The sequence below is a fragment of the Photinus pyralis genome, unplaced genomic scaffold (genome assembly GCF_008802855.1).
Source record: "Photinus pyralis isolate 1611_PpyrPB1 unplaced genomic scaffold, Ppyr1.3 Ppyr1.4_LG3b, whole genome shotgun sequence".
Taxonomy (NCBI): domain Eukaryota; kingdom Metazoa; phylum Arthropoda; class Insecta; order Coleoptera; family Lampyridae; genus Photinus; species Photinus pyralis.
In genome coordinates, this window is record NW_022170510.1 from 7,527,827 (window position 1) to 7,543,864 (window position 16,038).

The 16,038-nt window shown below is 37.9% G+C and overlaps 1 protein-coding gene across 1 annotated transcript in view; it reads right to left on the reverse strand.

The window, feature by feature from the left end:
* The window catches only part of LOC116166769 (lachesin-like), a 48,541-nt gene that overhangs the window by 14,273 nt on the left and 18,230 nt on the right, over positions 1-16,038 (reverse strand). Inside the window, exon 2 of the mRNA XM_031481876.1 lies at positions 3,757-3,896. Within this exon, the coding sequence (XP_031337736.1) occupies positions 3,757-3,896 (140 nt within the window). The remainder of the gene's footprint in view (positions 1-3,756; positions 3,897-16,038) is intronic.

The following is a 16,038-nucleotide window of genomic DNA, read 5'->3' on the forward strand; positions in this document are numbered from 1 at the left end:
ATGGCACTACAAATTGTCACTTCCTTGGAAGGTCCAATATAAATGCCAGGTGCAATGTGCATGTGCAATTACTAAAGTGCAGGTACATTTTACTCTAAACGTGCTTAGAAATCCAAAGTTCATGTGAAGTAATTTATTTATTTATTGATAGACCTTTGAATTTCCTAAAACACCTTTCACTATGTTGATCATGCAAGAGGTACCCAGCGATTTGGCAACTGAAGGTAATCCCAATCGCTAAATGGGTACTTCAAACTACCAGAAAGCGCTCGTTAGTTCTTGATTTGCGCTTTGTAACTTTAGTAATGACAATTTTCTTAGTGTCCAACGTATTCCCACCCTTACTTTTATTATTATTCACCAATCTTGAATTTTTGGTGTTCATCCACCAAACCCCCTCTGTATAAGTGGTGACGAATTTTGTACAGCATCATTTAGAAATATCCCTCGCTCCTACTGCACAACTTGAAATGACTGATGGAGTGCCAAAAGAGCAAAAAATACCATTGGAAAATATTGGCCCACATCCGAGCTTGGGTGTTACTGTCAATATTATTGGATAACTGCTCTCATGAAGCAATTTATCCAAGCGGAGAGAATGGGAGACTAGAACCATTTCTTAGAATTTCATTCTGTGGGACATTTCCTTTACGCAAAAAGTGCCCGAGTCTACCTTCAAGACATGATTGACCTGGAAAAGCACATGAAGTACTGATGAGGTCCATGAAAAGGCCACAGAGCATAACAAACGCTGACTGCTCACCATGATGCTTACCGAATTTGAGAGGCAGGGTATCGAGACCCATCAATCTCAAGAAGATGCCGATGTTGACATAGACTACCCTCCCCAAGAGCTCATTAAGATCAAGTTTTTATCATTCGAGAGGATGTTGACTTACTGGTTCTTATCCGTTTAAGCTCTGGACTTCCCAGGAGGGCGGAATAGGTGGATCACGGTGCACTCAATATCCAGCAAATTCCTTGACATGTGGAGAAATTTAGATTACACTAGGGATGGTTCTTTTCCTGCGTGCCATCAGTGGGTGTGACACGGTTCAAGTGCTCTATCGTATGCACGAGGAAGACGAGGATGCAGATGACCCAACTCTACACATTCCTCCTCCTCCTCCAAGCACTGATCCAGAGTGGGTGGTGAGACATGGCCCTTCCAAAAGCGCAAACGTCTAAATTTTGTTTTACAGTTGGCATTTTGGTTACGTTGTTTACTTTATGATTCCGTTTATTTGTTTACTATATATTTGAAGCCAAATGATAAATTTAAAATAACAAATTCATGTTTCGCTGTTTTTCAACCACCATATGTGAGCAGCGCAGGGCACTTGAGTATAAACTACGCCCACGGGACCTAACAACATAATTGAAATGACCTCACGCTCTTGCATGATGTGATTTTCCAGAATTAATTTAGAGATATAGAAGAATTTGTTATTGGAAAGGATATTTTGGTTGCAGTAATAAACATGTTTGGTATCTGGAGGTGTTTCCCTTCAGTGTGACGAGTTGGAAAAAATGTGCCAAAGACACGTTTTTTAGGGATGCGCACATTTCTTTAGCGTGAGTTGAGGGTAAGTTGTACCTTTGTTTACGATTTACAACATTGACCCGTTACATTTTCCAGCGTAAAACAATAATTTTCTTCGCTTAAAAAAAGGAAATCTTATACAAGGGATGGCTTTGAGTATGTAATTTCCGATTTCCATCCATTCATAAAAAGAAAATTTGAAAAAAATTTTAAACCGTGTGAGTTCTTTAAACACAAATATAGCGTCTCCAAAAAAATGGAGGAAGTAGCACCAAACATACGAAAACATCCCTTGAAACAGTGTGCCGCTCCTAGTATCACAAGAAACTATTTGGAGTCCTTTAAATGAATGGGGATGGATAGAACTTAGTGGAAAGTTAGCTTCTTAACAATCAGTAACGCGCCATTCTATTAAGAGCGCTCTAGAAGTGGCCTAAAAGGTACTGGAAAACCTAAGCTTACACAAGTCTTTCACTGAAAGTGCTTTCCAGAGCTTTCTCTCTCATGCTCTCATTTACGTTTTGCAAAAAACGCGCTAGCTTAGGAAAGTGATTGAAAGCTGTAGGCATTTCAGAGTTTTCTAGCGCCCTCTAAAGTTTAAGTGTCTTCCATGGTACTTTCTGAGCCTAAGATTGCGTATTCAATTCTAGAAAATACCTACAAAAATGCTTGGCGGAAAGAAGGGCCGAAACTGTTACGCTAGAATACTCAGTAGAAGCGTTGAAAACATCACTGGAAGAAGATTTTGAAATACTTGGAATCCTTGACCCTTTTTGAGACCTCTACCTTTGAAGAAGATTGACACCATTTGGGTGTCCTATCGAACTTCCCACTACTTTTTTTCAAGAGTTCGATGCTCTTAGCAAAACTTTGCACTTTTCGAAGCTTAGCTATGGCGTACTTAATGTTGTGATTTCAACGATTAGAAGATAAGGGTTGGAGGTTAAAACTTTTTGCGGAAAGGCGCGAAAAGGTACCGTAAACTTGTTGCCAATTATCTCCATTAAACCAATAAAATACAAATAATTACGCTCGCACAACGAAATTGGGCTTTATTTGTTTTCCAACTTCGATGGCGATTATATATTACGCTCAAGATTCACTCTTCAACCCTCCTTCAAAATTGATATACATCCACCCTTCATAAGCACACTTAGGTTTGATTTGCTAATGCATTGACACGTATGGCGTCGCTTTCCACCGATACATATAGCGCATCTGTATAGGATTTGTATAGATTTTTCATTACGACAGCCTTTTTAAATGTCAGTCTTAAGTTTAAATTTCTTCGAGTTTTCAGTTATCGTGGAAGTTCTGTTGAGATGAGTGGTTTGAAAAGGCAAGCAACAAGTTAAATAACGTTGGGCTTTATAAATGAAAAACGGAAGTAAATATTTTTATACATTTTCGCCTCGGGGCGCAAGTTTTCCCCCTTCTTGTTTTCAAGCATTCAATTAGCGCTCAAAAATCCGATTAAATCAATTAAGGGTGCATAAAGTATGGAAAAAGGAGGTAAAAGTTTTGCTTATTTAAATGTGAAAAGTAAAGGTTGATGATTCGCTAGTAGCGACTCTGAAATGTCACATTCAGGCCCGATATCCCTACCCAGATAGAATCACACTCGATGACTCGTGTACGGTAAAAAGTGAATTGAAATTATTTACATCTGAGTGAGCAGCGTCCTCGAAGATCCGACCTCGTCTACTTCTGCGAACCTCCTATTGTGCGAGATGAGCACAATTGCATATTTCATTAGCTGTTGAAGCAGGAGGATTACACGACCTCGACAGCGCGACGGTTAAAACAATAGCTCGCATAATACTCCCTACAAATGTCTGTATTAAGAACAGAGTGGAAGGGTTGGCCTCCTGCAGGACACTTAGCTTGAGTATTGCTGCTGATTTCGTATAATCTGTTCATTGTTCCTACAAGTGAGACGTCTTATTCGGTCCGATTCCGAAAACAAATTGTCGTGCGTGAACCACCCATGTATTAATTGCCCCCTTCGTTTTTTTTCAAACGCAATCTAATAACCCCACCCTTACGTGCCCATAGGGAAGCTTCTTGGGCTCCGTGCTGTGCTGGTGCAGAAAGTGGTGCTCGGTGCATCGGATAGGTTGGTGCAGCCTGACCGTCAAATACTTTCGACGGTCAACTTGCTACCAAACCCTTCCGCGATGGGTGCAGATTGAGAAAAATGAATTGATACACACCCTGGCGGTTGTGGGCTCCCCACTCACCCTGTATCCCCCCAGATTATTTACAACACAGGTGAAGGTAGCGTCACGTCCTTGGGCGACTGTTACATTCTCCAGAGGGTATAGGAAATCCGGCTCGAAACCAGAGACGATCACTGAAAACAAAAGAAAAGAGTTATGAACGATAGCAATCGACATCTACGTAAATATACATGCAAAATATGATACTCATGTTAAATGTGACCTCTTTTACGTTTTTTGATGAGAATGCCTTTGCATTTGTTGTATACAGGGTCGCTATTAAAGATGGAACGAAAGCTCTCACGCATATATAGACATGAAAATTACAGTGCATCCCATTTCGGCGATGTACATCCCGGCGACAACCCATCCCGACGACCATTACTATCCCGGCATCGGTCATCCCAGCGATTTATACCCGGCGACGACCTATTCCGTCGACTATTACTTTCCCGGCATCGATTATCACGGCAATGCACACTTTCCTAACGACGTGTGTTCAACCCCATTTTTCTTTTTTTTTGACATAAACAATCATATACTTTAGAAGCCGTTGTCAAATTAGGTAGGTACCGAAAGTGGTTGTTATGGTTGAAATATCCAAGGAAGCTCAAATAAGCCGTCTTGTTTACACAATTGCCAGGGGTGCGAAGGACGCATTTTTTTAAATTGCGTTTTACCGTCTACCTACGCAGGTATATACCAGAAAACTTTACCACTATTTAAATGGAATAATGTAATTTGATACTATAGTCCCTATTCAGATTGTATTATATCTAGACACCCTATACCGTAACAAATAACAGAACTTAATTCCCGTAAATTGTTTCAATATAATAAACTTCATATGTTTACCGCGTCTTAAATGTTTTCCATCCCCCCGACCTCAAAGTTCAAATTGCCGGGACGACCGAAGCCAGGATTGCCCAATGTCTATAGCCGGGTTTAAATCGCCGGGGTCACCGAAGCCGGGAAGTAAATGGTCGCCGAGAAATCGATCCCGGGATGGTCATCGCTGAGAAGGGAATCGCCGGGATGACCGTGGCCGTGAAAATTATAACGCCTCCTTTTGAAATTATTTCACATTTTTTGTGAAATATGGACCATTTTCTCCACCGCTCATGATTAAGGTAGTAAGAAAGAAAAAAAAGCTTTCGAATGACGTATCACATAACCTAAATTGCCATTTCAAAAAATTCAAGATGGGGGTGGCACTCAAAAACCACGTGTCAAGTGTTCGAAATAATTTCAAATGACAGCGTTCTATTTTTCATGCCTATATCTTAAACGGTTTGAGCGTCAGAACTTTGGTTCCACCCCTGTATACAAGCTGCACAATGGCAATTTTTCAAGATCGATTGCCGACGAGACCAGAGATGTTGTCTTTTTCACTCCAAATATCTCTCAGATTATCTTTTTTGGAAGTAAGAAAACCGAATACGAGCATAGACTGTATAATATTTTTGATATAATAATAATAATAATAATAACAACAGCACTCCCTCACAACACGGTACACAACATACTGTAATATCTCCACCTCTAACCCAAACAAACACACAAATACAACTTACCGAACAAACAAGTACAACAAATGATACAACATATACTACATTCAGAGATTCACCTCTGAAGCAAACCACATTATCACAACCCATTAGTATTCAACCCAAACGCAAAAGCCTAAACAGCACTTTAGACTCACAACATGACACACAACATACTGTAATATCTCCACCCTTAACTCAACCAACCACACAAACACAACTTCCTGAACAAACAAACGCAATAAATACAAGTAACGCAACATGCACTACAAAGACGCCCTCACCCAATAAAGTTACACGGCCTAGCACAGCTAAAAAACACAATACTCTTTCCTCTCAGAAACACACCACGTTATCACAACCCACTCGTACTCAACGCAAACGCAGCAACCTTAACAGCACTAGAGGCTCACAAAATACCGTAATGTCTCCACCAATAATGCAAGCAACAACACAAACACAACCTCTAGAACAAATAAACACCATAAATACAAGTAACGCAACTTGCACTACAAAGACAGGTCCACCCAATAAAGTTACACGTCCTAGCACAGTTAAAAAACACAAAACTCCTTCTTCACATAAACACACCACGTTATCACAACCCACTCGTATACAACCCAAACGCAAAGCCAAAGAAACACTTACACAATAAACTCTATTTAATAAAAGTACAGGAATTATTATAATGATATTTTTGTTTTGTTTTCTTCTTTCCTGATAGCGTTGACTATTGTGGCCATTAATAGCTATGTTGGTAAGTATGAATTACATACTATCCCTAGATTTCCATTGTGAGTGTGCGAATATTTATTTTATTTTTTAATTTTTATTTTTCTTTAGAACCCTACATAACTGCACTAGACACAGACACAGACACTAATCGTTACTTGATTTTAATCCGTGCGATTAGTTAACCAGGCTAGACCTGAGTTCTCACAAGAAACACCGATAATAATAATAATGGTTCCAATTTATACGAGGTTGCGATTGGTATTTCATTCGATCGTGCTTGTAGATATATTCTAATTTCCATATTTTCCAAAAATCGTATCTCATACGATCGATGAGTTGAAACTGATCTAGTCTACTAATATTAATAACACTATAGTCGTGTGCCGGAAATTGAGTCCAATGGCCTAAGGTTCAAAAATGCATTGGGGTCAAAATGGTGGGTTCAGACGGATCAGAACTAAGAACACATACAGGGCGATTACATTTGGACTAATAGAGTAATTGAGTTGGTGAGTGATTGTGTACGGTAGGTTTTTACAAATCGCACGTTTGCTTCCTACAACCCATCCATACGTGGTGCCAAGGGCGGTATCAATTTCTACTGAATTTCCGGTTTGATAGTTCATTTCAGACAGCATCATTATATCCTTGAGAGAAGATTAATTTGCATAGTTCGTTTAAGCATTCCCTAGCGCCTATGAAATCTGTCCTGATAAGTGACGCTAATAAGCCCCCCAGGTATGGTATCATGAAATTGATAGAAATGGATAAAGAGCACCTTAATATCACGTTTTCAACTAAAAAATTTGCGGAAGAAGCCCTAAATTTTCCACAATCTTAATTAAAAGTTCATTTCATTTTCTTGAAATCTGGTGTTATTTTACGTTTATTTCGTCATTTGTAAGTTGGCGAAACTGAAAAATGTTATGTGACAGCTTTCTTTATTAAATTTATACAAAGGTGACAATTAATTTTTGTAGGAGGTTTTGTTAACTTCGTCTACTAAATTGAAATATGCTTGGTTTAACGTGTATACTAACACTTAATGCAATAAAAGTAGTATAACAGGTATAATATACAATACAATTGTAGGTTTTGTTCGACTTCGATGACACCAAATAACTTGTGGATACAATTTAATAACACCACTTTTTGTAGCCTATACAGTGTAACCCCTTGAATGCATTAGGGGAGAGGAATGTCGTAGAGACGGTTACATATAGCATTTGACAAAGATCAACTTCTCTGTATCGATCACTGAGAGGGGAAATCCGAGCACTTCCTGCATGTTTGATATACCAATTAGGATCCACCCCCTTATACGGTCGAGAAGGGAAGGAATATCTCTCGCATTTTCCACGGATCGCCTCTACGTTAGCGATCATCGATTAACCTGGAACGCCTTTTCCTTATGAATCGCTGCTTAGCATCCACCGCCTTATACAGTCGAGAGGGCAAGGAATATCTCATGTAGAGCACTACTTATTGCTATTATGGTATAATTAAAACCATATGTTAATAGTTGTATATCTTTGTTTAACGTTTATTAAATCGTGAAAAAATAACATTCAGGGATGTTAACAACACCACTATCAACTGAAAAACAATCATGAAATTTGGAGTAATATAAGCTCACTTTCTACGAAATGAATTGAACTTTTAATTAAGATTGTCAAAAATTTAGGACTTCTCCCGCAAATTTTTTAATTGAAAACGTGTTATTAAGGTGTCTTCTATCCATTTCTATCAATTTCGTACCATTGTCCCATTGTTGGAGTGAAGCCACCAAGATTAGTTTCATCTTTAATTGATTTTCTTTTACGTAAACTGTTCGTATGGGCTATTTCGAAACATCTATTTTTGACCATTCTGGCTCACTCTGTGTGTGGTCGCCAGGAGCTCTTCGATTATAGACTTATTAAAATGGTCACTGAATATATTTATTTATTTATTCTCCCTTGCAGAAGGTCTTAAGTTGTTCTAGACTACTCCGGAATTTACCTTACGAATTAGGAAAACTGCAACTGCAAGAAAACCTAATTCGGAGTAGCCGGCAAAATCCTCGAAACTGATCTAAGGAAATTCCCATCTCTGTCACAGATGAAAAATTCTTACCTCAGCCCAGGTTCGAACACCCGATAATATTAATTAATACGTAGCGATGCACCTCACACGCATCTAGGTTTTACAAAAGAGAAGCTTTTTGTTTAAATTGAACGAAATCTTATTATGACGACATATTTCGTATACAAATTCAGATGAATGCATGTATGTTACCGGCAATCTGTATAATTCAGGTATTCTATACAATACCTAGGGAATGTATGCACTTCTGAGTCTGTTTAGGAAATATTCATAATGACTCGTCATTGTGATTAATTTCGGCTGAATTTTCTTTTAAAAGTTAGAGGAAAGGAAACTACTTCTATCATCGGGAGGGGCTGTATAAAAATGTTTCCTTCCCTTAATTATATACATTGTCTCGGAATTGTATAGAATATCTGACTCAACCTCGTGAGACCTCCGTGAAAACAGCAGAAACATGCACATTCCAAAGGTATACCCGAACTGCCATAGATATACTCACTCACACAACTAAAAGTGTTTCACATACTAACACCAACATTTAAATCTGATAATGACTGTATTAATAATTCAGTTATAAAGCTACACAAGAATTACATCGAACTTGTACGTAGAGGATTCTACCCCTTAAAGACTGAGGAAAAGATAACGCATCTCTCCCTAACAGAAAGTCTCATTGACCTGCAATTAGCTTCAAGTGGCGATATCAACAACTAAAATATTAAAAAATTCATAGAGATAATCTGCATCACACTCATACTCATCTATAAAATTGCTTACTCCTACGCGAAACATCAATGTGGGGTCAGTTTCTATAACGTTTCAGTTTCATCAGAGTAGCATAAAGGATTGAATTTAAATTATGCAATCAACGGCTGACTGCGCGCCATCTGCATTTAAAAATTAAGCTTTAATTAATCGAATCCTGCTTGTGAAGAAATTAATTCCAAACTACTAGGAAGAGCAAATATTTTATATTATACTTTTTATGGGACCTCGCTCCTCAATTTTGTACGTTAAATCTTAGTAATGAGGAATTGCCTACCTGTCGACTCCGAGTAGTAGGGAACATTTTCCAAAAAATAGAAGAGAAAAATAGTGAAATGCGCTAGGCAGTACAAATGTATAGGCACATACGTACATAGTGGTTGATGACAAAAGGATTAAGGTTAATAAAAACGGATAACCCTGATAAGCTGCAATATATAAATTACCAATACGTGCACTGCTTCAGATGTCAAAAATTTGGACACTCGCTAGAGAAATGTAAAAATTTGTAAATGCGAAAATCCCATCCCATTAGATTTACTATGTTTTTAACGCAATGACATGCGTAAACTGTGTAGTCAAAGTCAAAGAAATCGTCTGTGCACAAATACAGATACCAAAGTCGTACATAGCATTAGTTTCCTTGAAGCTAGATATATGGCGCAATCATCTTGACAATCATACGCGGAACAAGGACCAAAACTGATCCTAACGGAGATACATAATGTAGTAAGAAAGGACATGGGAGAATTAAAACAAACGATAAAAGAATATGTAATAAAAATTACAAAACGAACGGTAGGAGAAATTCTGGAAGTAAACGACATGGAAGTAGTCATAATAGCAAGTCAAAAAATTATAATGATATTGGGAAAGGAATTATTAACCCTAACAAAGGAAAGGAGCCTAAGGAGAAACCAAAGGGGAAAGCCTGAAAGCCAAAGTCATCCAACAACAGATACCCTTAACACCTTTAGGATATTAAGGAGAAAATACAGGAAAGCAATTGAAAATGCCAAAAAACTTAGTAACCACAATTACATTGTGAGTGCACATAATCCACAAATAGCCATGTGGAATATTATTATAAACAAGCAATTGTGTAGTGTATTTTCAAGTGAATCATCAAACGATTTTAACAATCATTTCACACATATTGCGGAAGACATATTACAAAATTTACCGGTATCGAAAATCCCAATATCAACATACATAAATAATACGTCCATTGAAATCAAGTTTTCTTTTAGACCAATCTCTAAGATACATTGTAAATAAATTGAAAACTAAGATAAAAAGTAAAGACGCGTATAACATTAACAGTCGAGTAAACCCAATTGTTGTGCCACTTACAAAACTTCAAAATCAATGCATCATAAACAACATTTTCCCTGTATCCCCCAAGATATCTAAAGTTGTCCACATACTAACCAAATGTGGTATAGGTGATCCGAATAATTACCGACCAATATCCGTAACGCCGATATTGAGTAAAATATTTGAAAAGGCACCGACCAATCAAAGTATTTGACTGTGTATCTCATTCGATACTGATTGACAAGTTAAATCATATGAGTCTTGATCAAAATGCGTGGCTTGCTCAAGTCGTACTTACATAATATGCAACAATTTGTAGTATACAACTCGATAAAGTCTAAAATGCTACCCGTTCAACAGGGAGTTCCCCAAGGTTCAGTATTGGGACCCATATTATTTTTAATTTTCATCAACGATTTACCCGTACATCCAGTAAGTGGACTCTTTTTGCAGATGACACAACAATTACTTGTCAGGGTAATACAGAGAATGAGCTTTTAAACTTAATATCGATGACCAAGCAAAAGCCAACGAATGGTTTCTTTATAGTTTAACTTGTGCAAAACTGTATATTCATAGTTACAAAATAAATAAATAAGGACCATTTTGTTCACTTATAATTGCACAAGGGGTTTGTATTTTACCGAGTACATTTGAGTTGTTTAGGTAATGAAAGTCTGTTGCCTAGGAATTAGACGAGAGAAACTGTCAACTAATAAAAATGCGACACCGAAGGTGGGGCATTTTTAGGTTGACAGTTTTTCGAGTTGAATTGCAACAACGGAAGCACTAATAGAATTTATAAGGATGTCCAAAATACGACTGTAATATTTCACCAAAAAGATAACTGTTATTAGTGTTGTAGGCCCAATTATTTTTTCAGCGTTCGGTGTTGTCTTAATGTGCTTCCTTAATTGTTTCACCCTATGTATAATCCTCTATTACACAAGGTCGTACTCCGTATCGTCATATAAAATGCCATGGTAGACCTCTTGGCGAGAAGCGTGTGTCCCTGTTTAATCCTTGTTTATATGTAATGATGCCTTTTCGTATATAGAAGTTTAAAGTAATGTGGCTAAATGGGCTGTGATCCCAATAAAAGCCTACAAAAAACAAAAAAAATTTACTTGGTTTAAATACAAACCTCGAGTGTAATTCGGCAGGACAATTTAACGAACAAGAAATTCACCAAACTAGTCAATTATTGACAGACGTCAAACTAATCATATGGGAAAGGATAATGCGATAATTGGTTCGAAAATGAATAAGTGAAAAAACCACTAGTGCATTTGTCGCAGGAAAAGTTTCCCCTGTCAAGGTGACAATTGCACTGCTGCTTATGCGATTTTTTATACACGAGTTAAATTGTCTATAAACAAATACATTTTGAACGCAATCATCTTTGTGCTATTAGTTAGTTTTAGGTAACCGCCACATTACGTTTCCCTTTTGGGTTACCTTTTATGTTGTGCCTAGCTGGATATCACTTGCGACCTACGCAGAACGTGGATGATATTGCATCATTATTTGGATGTTATGGTAGCCCGCCACTTCTTTCTGGAGAGGTTGGCCAAGTCAGTATCGTACTTGGTACTGCAGGCGGAATTCCTCTGACCATTAGTCGTCCTTGCCTGTTGTGGTTGCAACTTCCACTTCTAGTTCCCAGAACTTGGATAATTGTTGCGATCCAACCAAACTTTGTTTGTTGTGCCAACAAGGACAGTTCGTTTCTCTTTACGCCTACCATGATTATTCTTGCGTAATATTGGGGGCCTAGAAGTACGTCTATCGGGATGGGTCTGCCAGCATCACGTTTTTCCATGACTCCAGATCTTACTTTATGAACTTCATTGGGCGCATCCCCGTTATTTTTGGATTAGTTCCGTTGTCAGCAGGTACTCGCTCGCTTGCCTGGGTTGCATGTGGGCCCTGTTTCACTGTCTGGGAACCCCAAAGTCTTGGACTGCTGCTGGATAATGAACGAGTCCTGGGAGCCTGGGTCTACCAATACCCCCATGATATCTCGTATCTGCACCTTGGCGATTGCCAACGACTTCTTGAACTTTTTCCGCCCCTTGCTTAGCAGATGTCGACGCATGGGATACCGCCTTGGTTGGGCAGCTTATTTTGCCGGCTTCGTTCCAGGTTGGCCTGCTCAAATACGGTCTTTGGTACTCCCTCTTGTCCATCCCTCTGCCTCTAATAATTAGAACCTCGCTTTTATGAATGAACCTTTTCCTGCATCCTGGATAGGACCCAGGGTGCACTTTCTTACCCTTTAAAAGTGTTTTGAACCGGACGATAATAATTTGTATACCGTTCACAGTGGTTTTTAAGAAATCTCGCCTAGTGGCTATTAATCTTTATTTGTCCGTATACCATAAATAGGTTTTGACACGTCAGTAAATATAGTAAATATTAAATTAGTATGCAATGCACATATATAAAAAAAATAATAAAAACAGTTTAAAATTTCAAATAAATAAAAGCTAGACAAAACCATGTGGTTAAAACAGAATAATATAGATTATAAACAATTTATAATTTTAGTTAAAAAGAGACAAAACAGAGATAAAATATAAACAAGTAAAGGTAAAAATGACTAGAGAGAATACTACTACACAGGTACACAAAATTAAAGTAAGCAAACAATGAAATAAATAAATATCATTAAAATTATTGAATAGTTGTCCAAGGTGTATGTAAATATTCAGTAACGTTATAAAAAGAATGACTTAATAAGTGCGCCTTAACGACTCTTTTAAATTTAAAAAAATTGTAAGGTTTGGTACAATCAGAAACTATATTGTATAAGTCGACCCTTAGACTGTTATTTTTAGACCTACTTAGTTTATAATAGAGCGTTTGTATTTTTTTGCCCCTCGTGTAGAATAGTTGTGAGAGAAGTCATTGGTTTCAAATTTATTTTTGTTTTTATGAATGTCCAATATGGTGTAATATATGAAAATAGAAGGAAGAGGCATAATATTTAAATTTTTTTAAAATAGGTCGGCAGTGAGCACGATAGTCAGCATTTACGATTATACGGATTTTTTTTGCAATAAAAACGCCTTGCTCGCTTTGGAAGTTACCCCACAAAATTACACCATATTGTAAACGGATTTATGGCTCAGTGGTAAGAGCATTGGGTTATAAATCCGGAGGTCGGGTGTTCGAACCTGGGTTGAGGTGAATTTTTCATCTGTGGCGGAGATGGAAATTACCTTAGACCAGTTCCGAGCATTCTACCGGCTACTCCGAATTAGGTTTTCCTGCAGTTTTCCTAATTCGTAAGGTAAATACCGGAGTAGTATAGACCATCTTAAGACCTTCTGCAGAGTGCAGAGGCACCTCTAAATAGCATTATGCGGGTCACTCTGTAATTGGGCGCATGCCTGTTGAGGGCCCAAAACAAGAGAGGGATAATAAAATAAAATTTAAAAAAAATAAATTAAAAAAAATGAATGAACTAAAGAAAAATAGCACGATCTTAGGGTGGCTATACAAAGTGATCGTTTTAAATTCCTTTAAATAAATAATGATTTGGATAACTTAGATAAAACTAAATCAATGTGATTGGTCCAAGTGAGTTTTTCATCAATGTATATGCCTAAAACTTTAACACACCTGTCGGTTGCAACCTTATTATTTGTGGAGAGGGTAATTATGTGAGTTTTATCTTCATTTAGTTTTAAATTGTTCTTATTAAACCAGGTTATTCCTAATTGTATTAAATTATGACTTTTAAGAGCTAGAGTTTCGATATTTTGGTCCGAAATCAGTAATAAAGTATCGTCAGCATATGCAACAGCGTGATTAGGATGTATATATTCGAAAAAGTCATAATGTATAAAAGTAAAGGCCCTAATATGGACCCTTGAGGGACTCCATGCTTAGTATTAGTTAACTTAGAATATATACTGAGATGCCCCAACCTTAGCAACGTCCTGCGAATATGATTATCGATACGAAGCACCCTATACATCATGTTAGTTACAAAAGCTGCCCACCGAAATCTGGTGGGATTGCAGAAAGGGGAAAAAGAGCGAAGATGATCAGACGGATGGAATTTCTCGGTTTTCGGGTGATTTTTAGGGGTGTTAAGAGATCAAGTTACAGCGTCGCTTGGGGAGGTTCATAAATGCTGTTGGCAATCATGTTTCATTGGCCCGTATGAATAAAAGTAAGCAAATGCTTATACTTGCAAAATTCAAAGTAAATACTCGTAACTGCGCCTTCATACTGGCCTGTTTAGCATGGTTTAGCAGCGCTACACTGCGTCCTGTCCTTCTGCTTAGAAGTGCTGCTAAGTTGCCCAGTGCGAAGGAGCACTTACGAGTATTTACTTTGAATTTTATAAGTATGAGCATTTGCTTACTTTTATTCATACGGGCCATTGTCGGTAGGGCTGTATCTGTATTGTACATATTTGCATGTGTCCCGATATTTGTGTATTGTGCTTTTTAGTCACTCTCGATTATTTGATTGCATTTCATTATATTTGTTTATTTGGGCTGAGAGTAATCAATAGGGAAATGTGCTTGTTTAGTGGGGATCGAGTTATTCAAGTTTATACGGGCCTTGGTGAACTAAACACTAACATTTTCACTCGTTCTGAAACCCAACAACTTTAGACCACGTCTACAGGCACCACACTGGGCCTGGGTAATCCTACCGCCCGGCGAGGTACATTTAATATCTCTTAGTTTTGTCTGATGTATGTGTTGTAATACCTGGGGAATGGCTCGATTCCATTTTGGTTACTCATAGCGTGCCTGTAGTATTTACCCCTGTTTGTGCTAAAGAGTTTTACTTTCGAGAGGGCTCGAAAGTGCTGTACCTTAGATGTTAGCTGTAGCCTTTGTTCATTATAGGGCTATTCCGAATTAGGTTTTCCTGCAGTTTTCCTAATTCGTAAGGTAAATGTCGGAGTAGTATAGAACAACTTAAGACCTTCTGCAAGGGCGCCGCTAAAAAGCATTATGCGGGTCACTCTGTAATCTAACTTGGCATTAGCTTCAATATAATCATAATCAGCTATTGCTTTTGATGTTCCTTACCCATAAAACGCCCTCAGTGCCTGCTGAGAACCCAGTTTTTACACAACTACATGACGATCACGACAGATTCTCGTGGGAAGCCTAAGCGAGAATATTCAAATAGGCAGCCATGTTAGTTTGGTGTTCCCGCTACTACAGAATATTCAAATATTCCGATATGACGAAGTTGGCGTTAACCCGCCAAGATAGTAGGAGGCTAAGATCATTACAATACCGTCAATAAAAACACATTGCTTGCGATTATTAAAGTAAGTTGACATTAATGATCCCGTTAGTCCCCTAATCCCATATAATTGAAGCTTATCTAACAATATCAAACGAAACGCAGTCAAAAGCTTTGGACAAATCACAGAGTATGTTCCCCGTTCTGTAGTAGAGCGCACACGGGGAGACTTGATGGCGTCATATCTAAAATTGTGTGTTAAGGTGTCTAAAAGTTGTTCAAAGTGGTAGGTATATACTTATTATTCCTGTGTAAGGTTCTGACGCTTAGCGCCCCGACTAATTGACTAACATAGTCATTAGTAGATTAATGACTAATTTCGTAGTGAATTAGTCGATTAGTGATTTGTAGCTATATCTTAATAGCGCCCAGATTCCAGCAACTAGGGCCGCTAGTGTGCATTACTATTTTAGTTCGCAAAGAACCAACGTCAATATTGGATCTTTCGTTACTTACGCAGTTTTAACCGCTATTTGTCACAATTGTCATTAATTTGTTTCTCGACAATGAATTTGATAGTTCCACACAATGACTGTAGGTG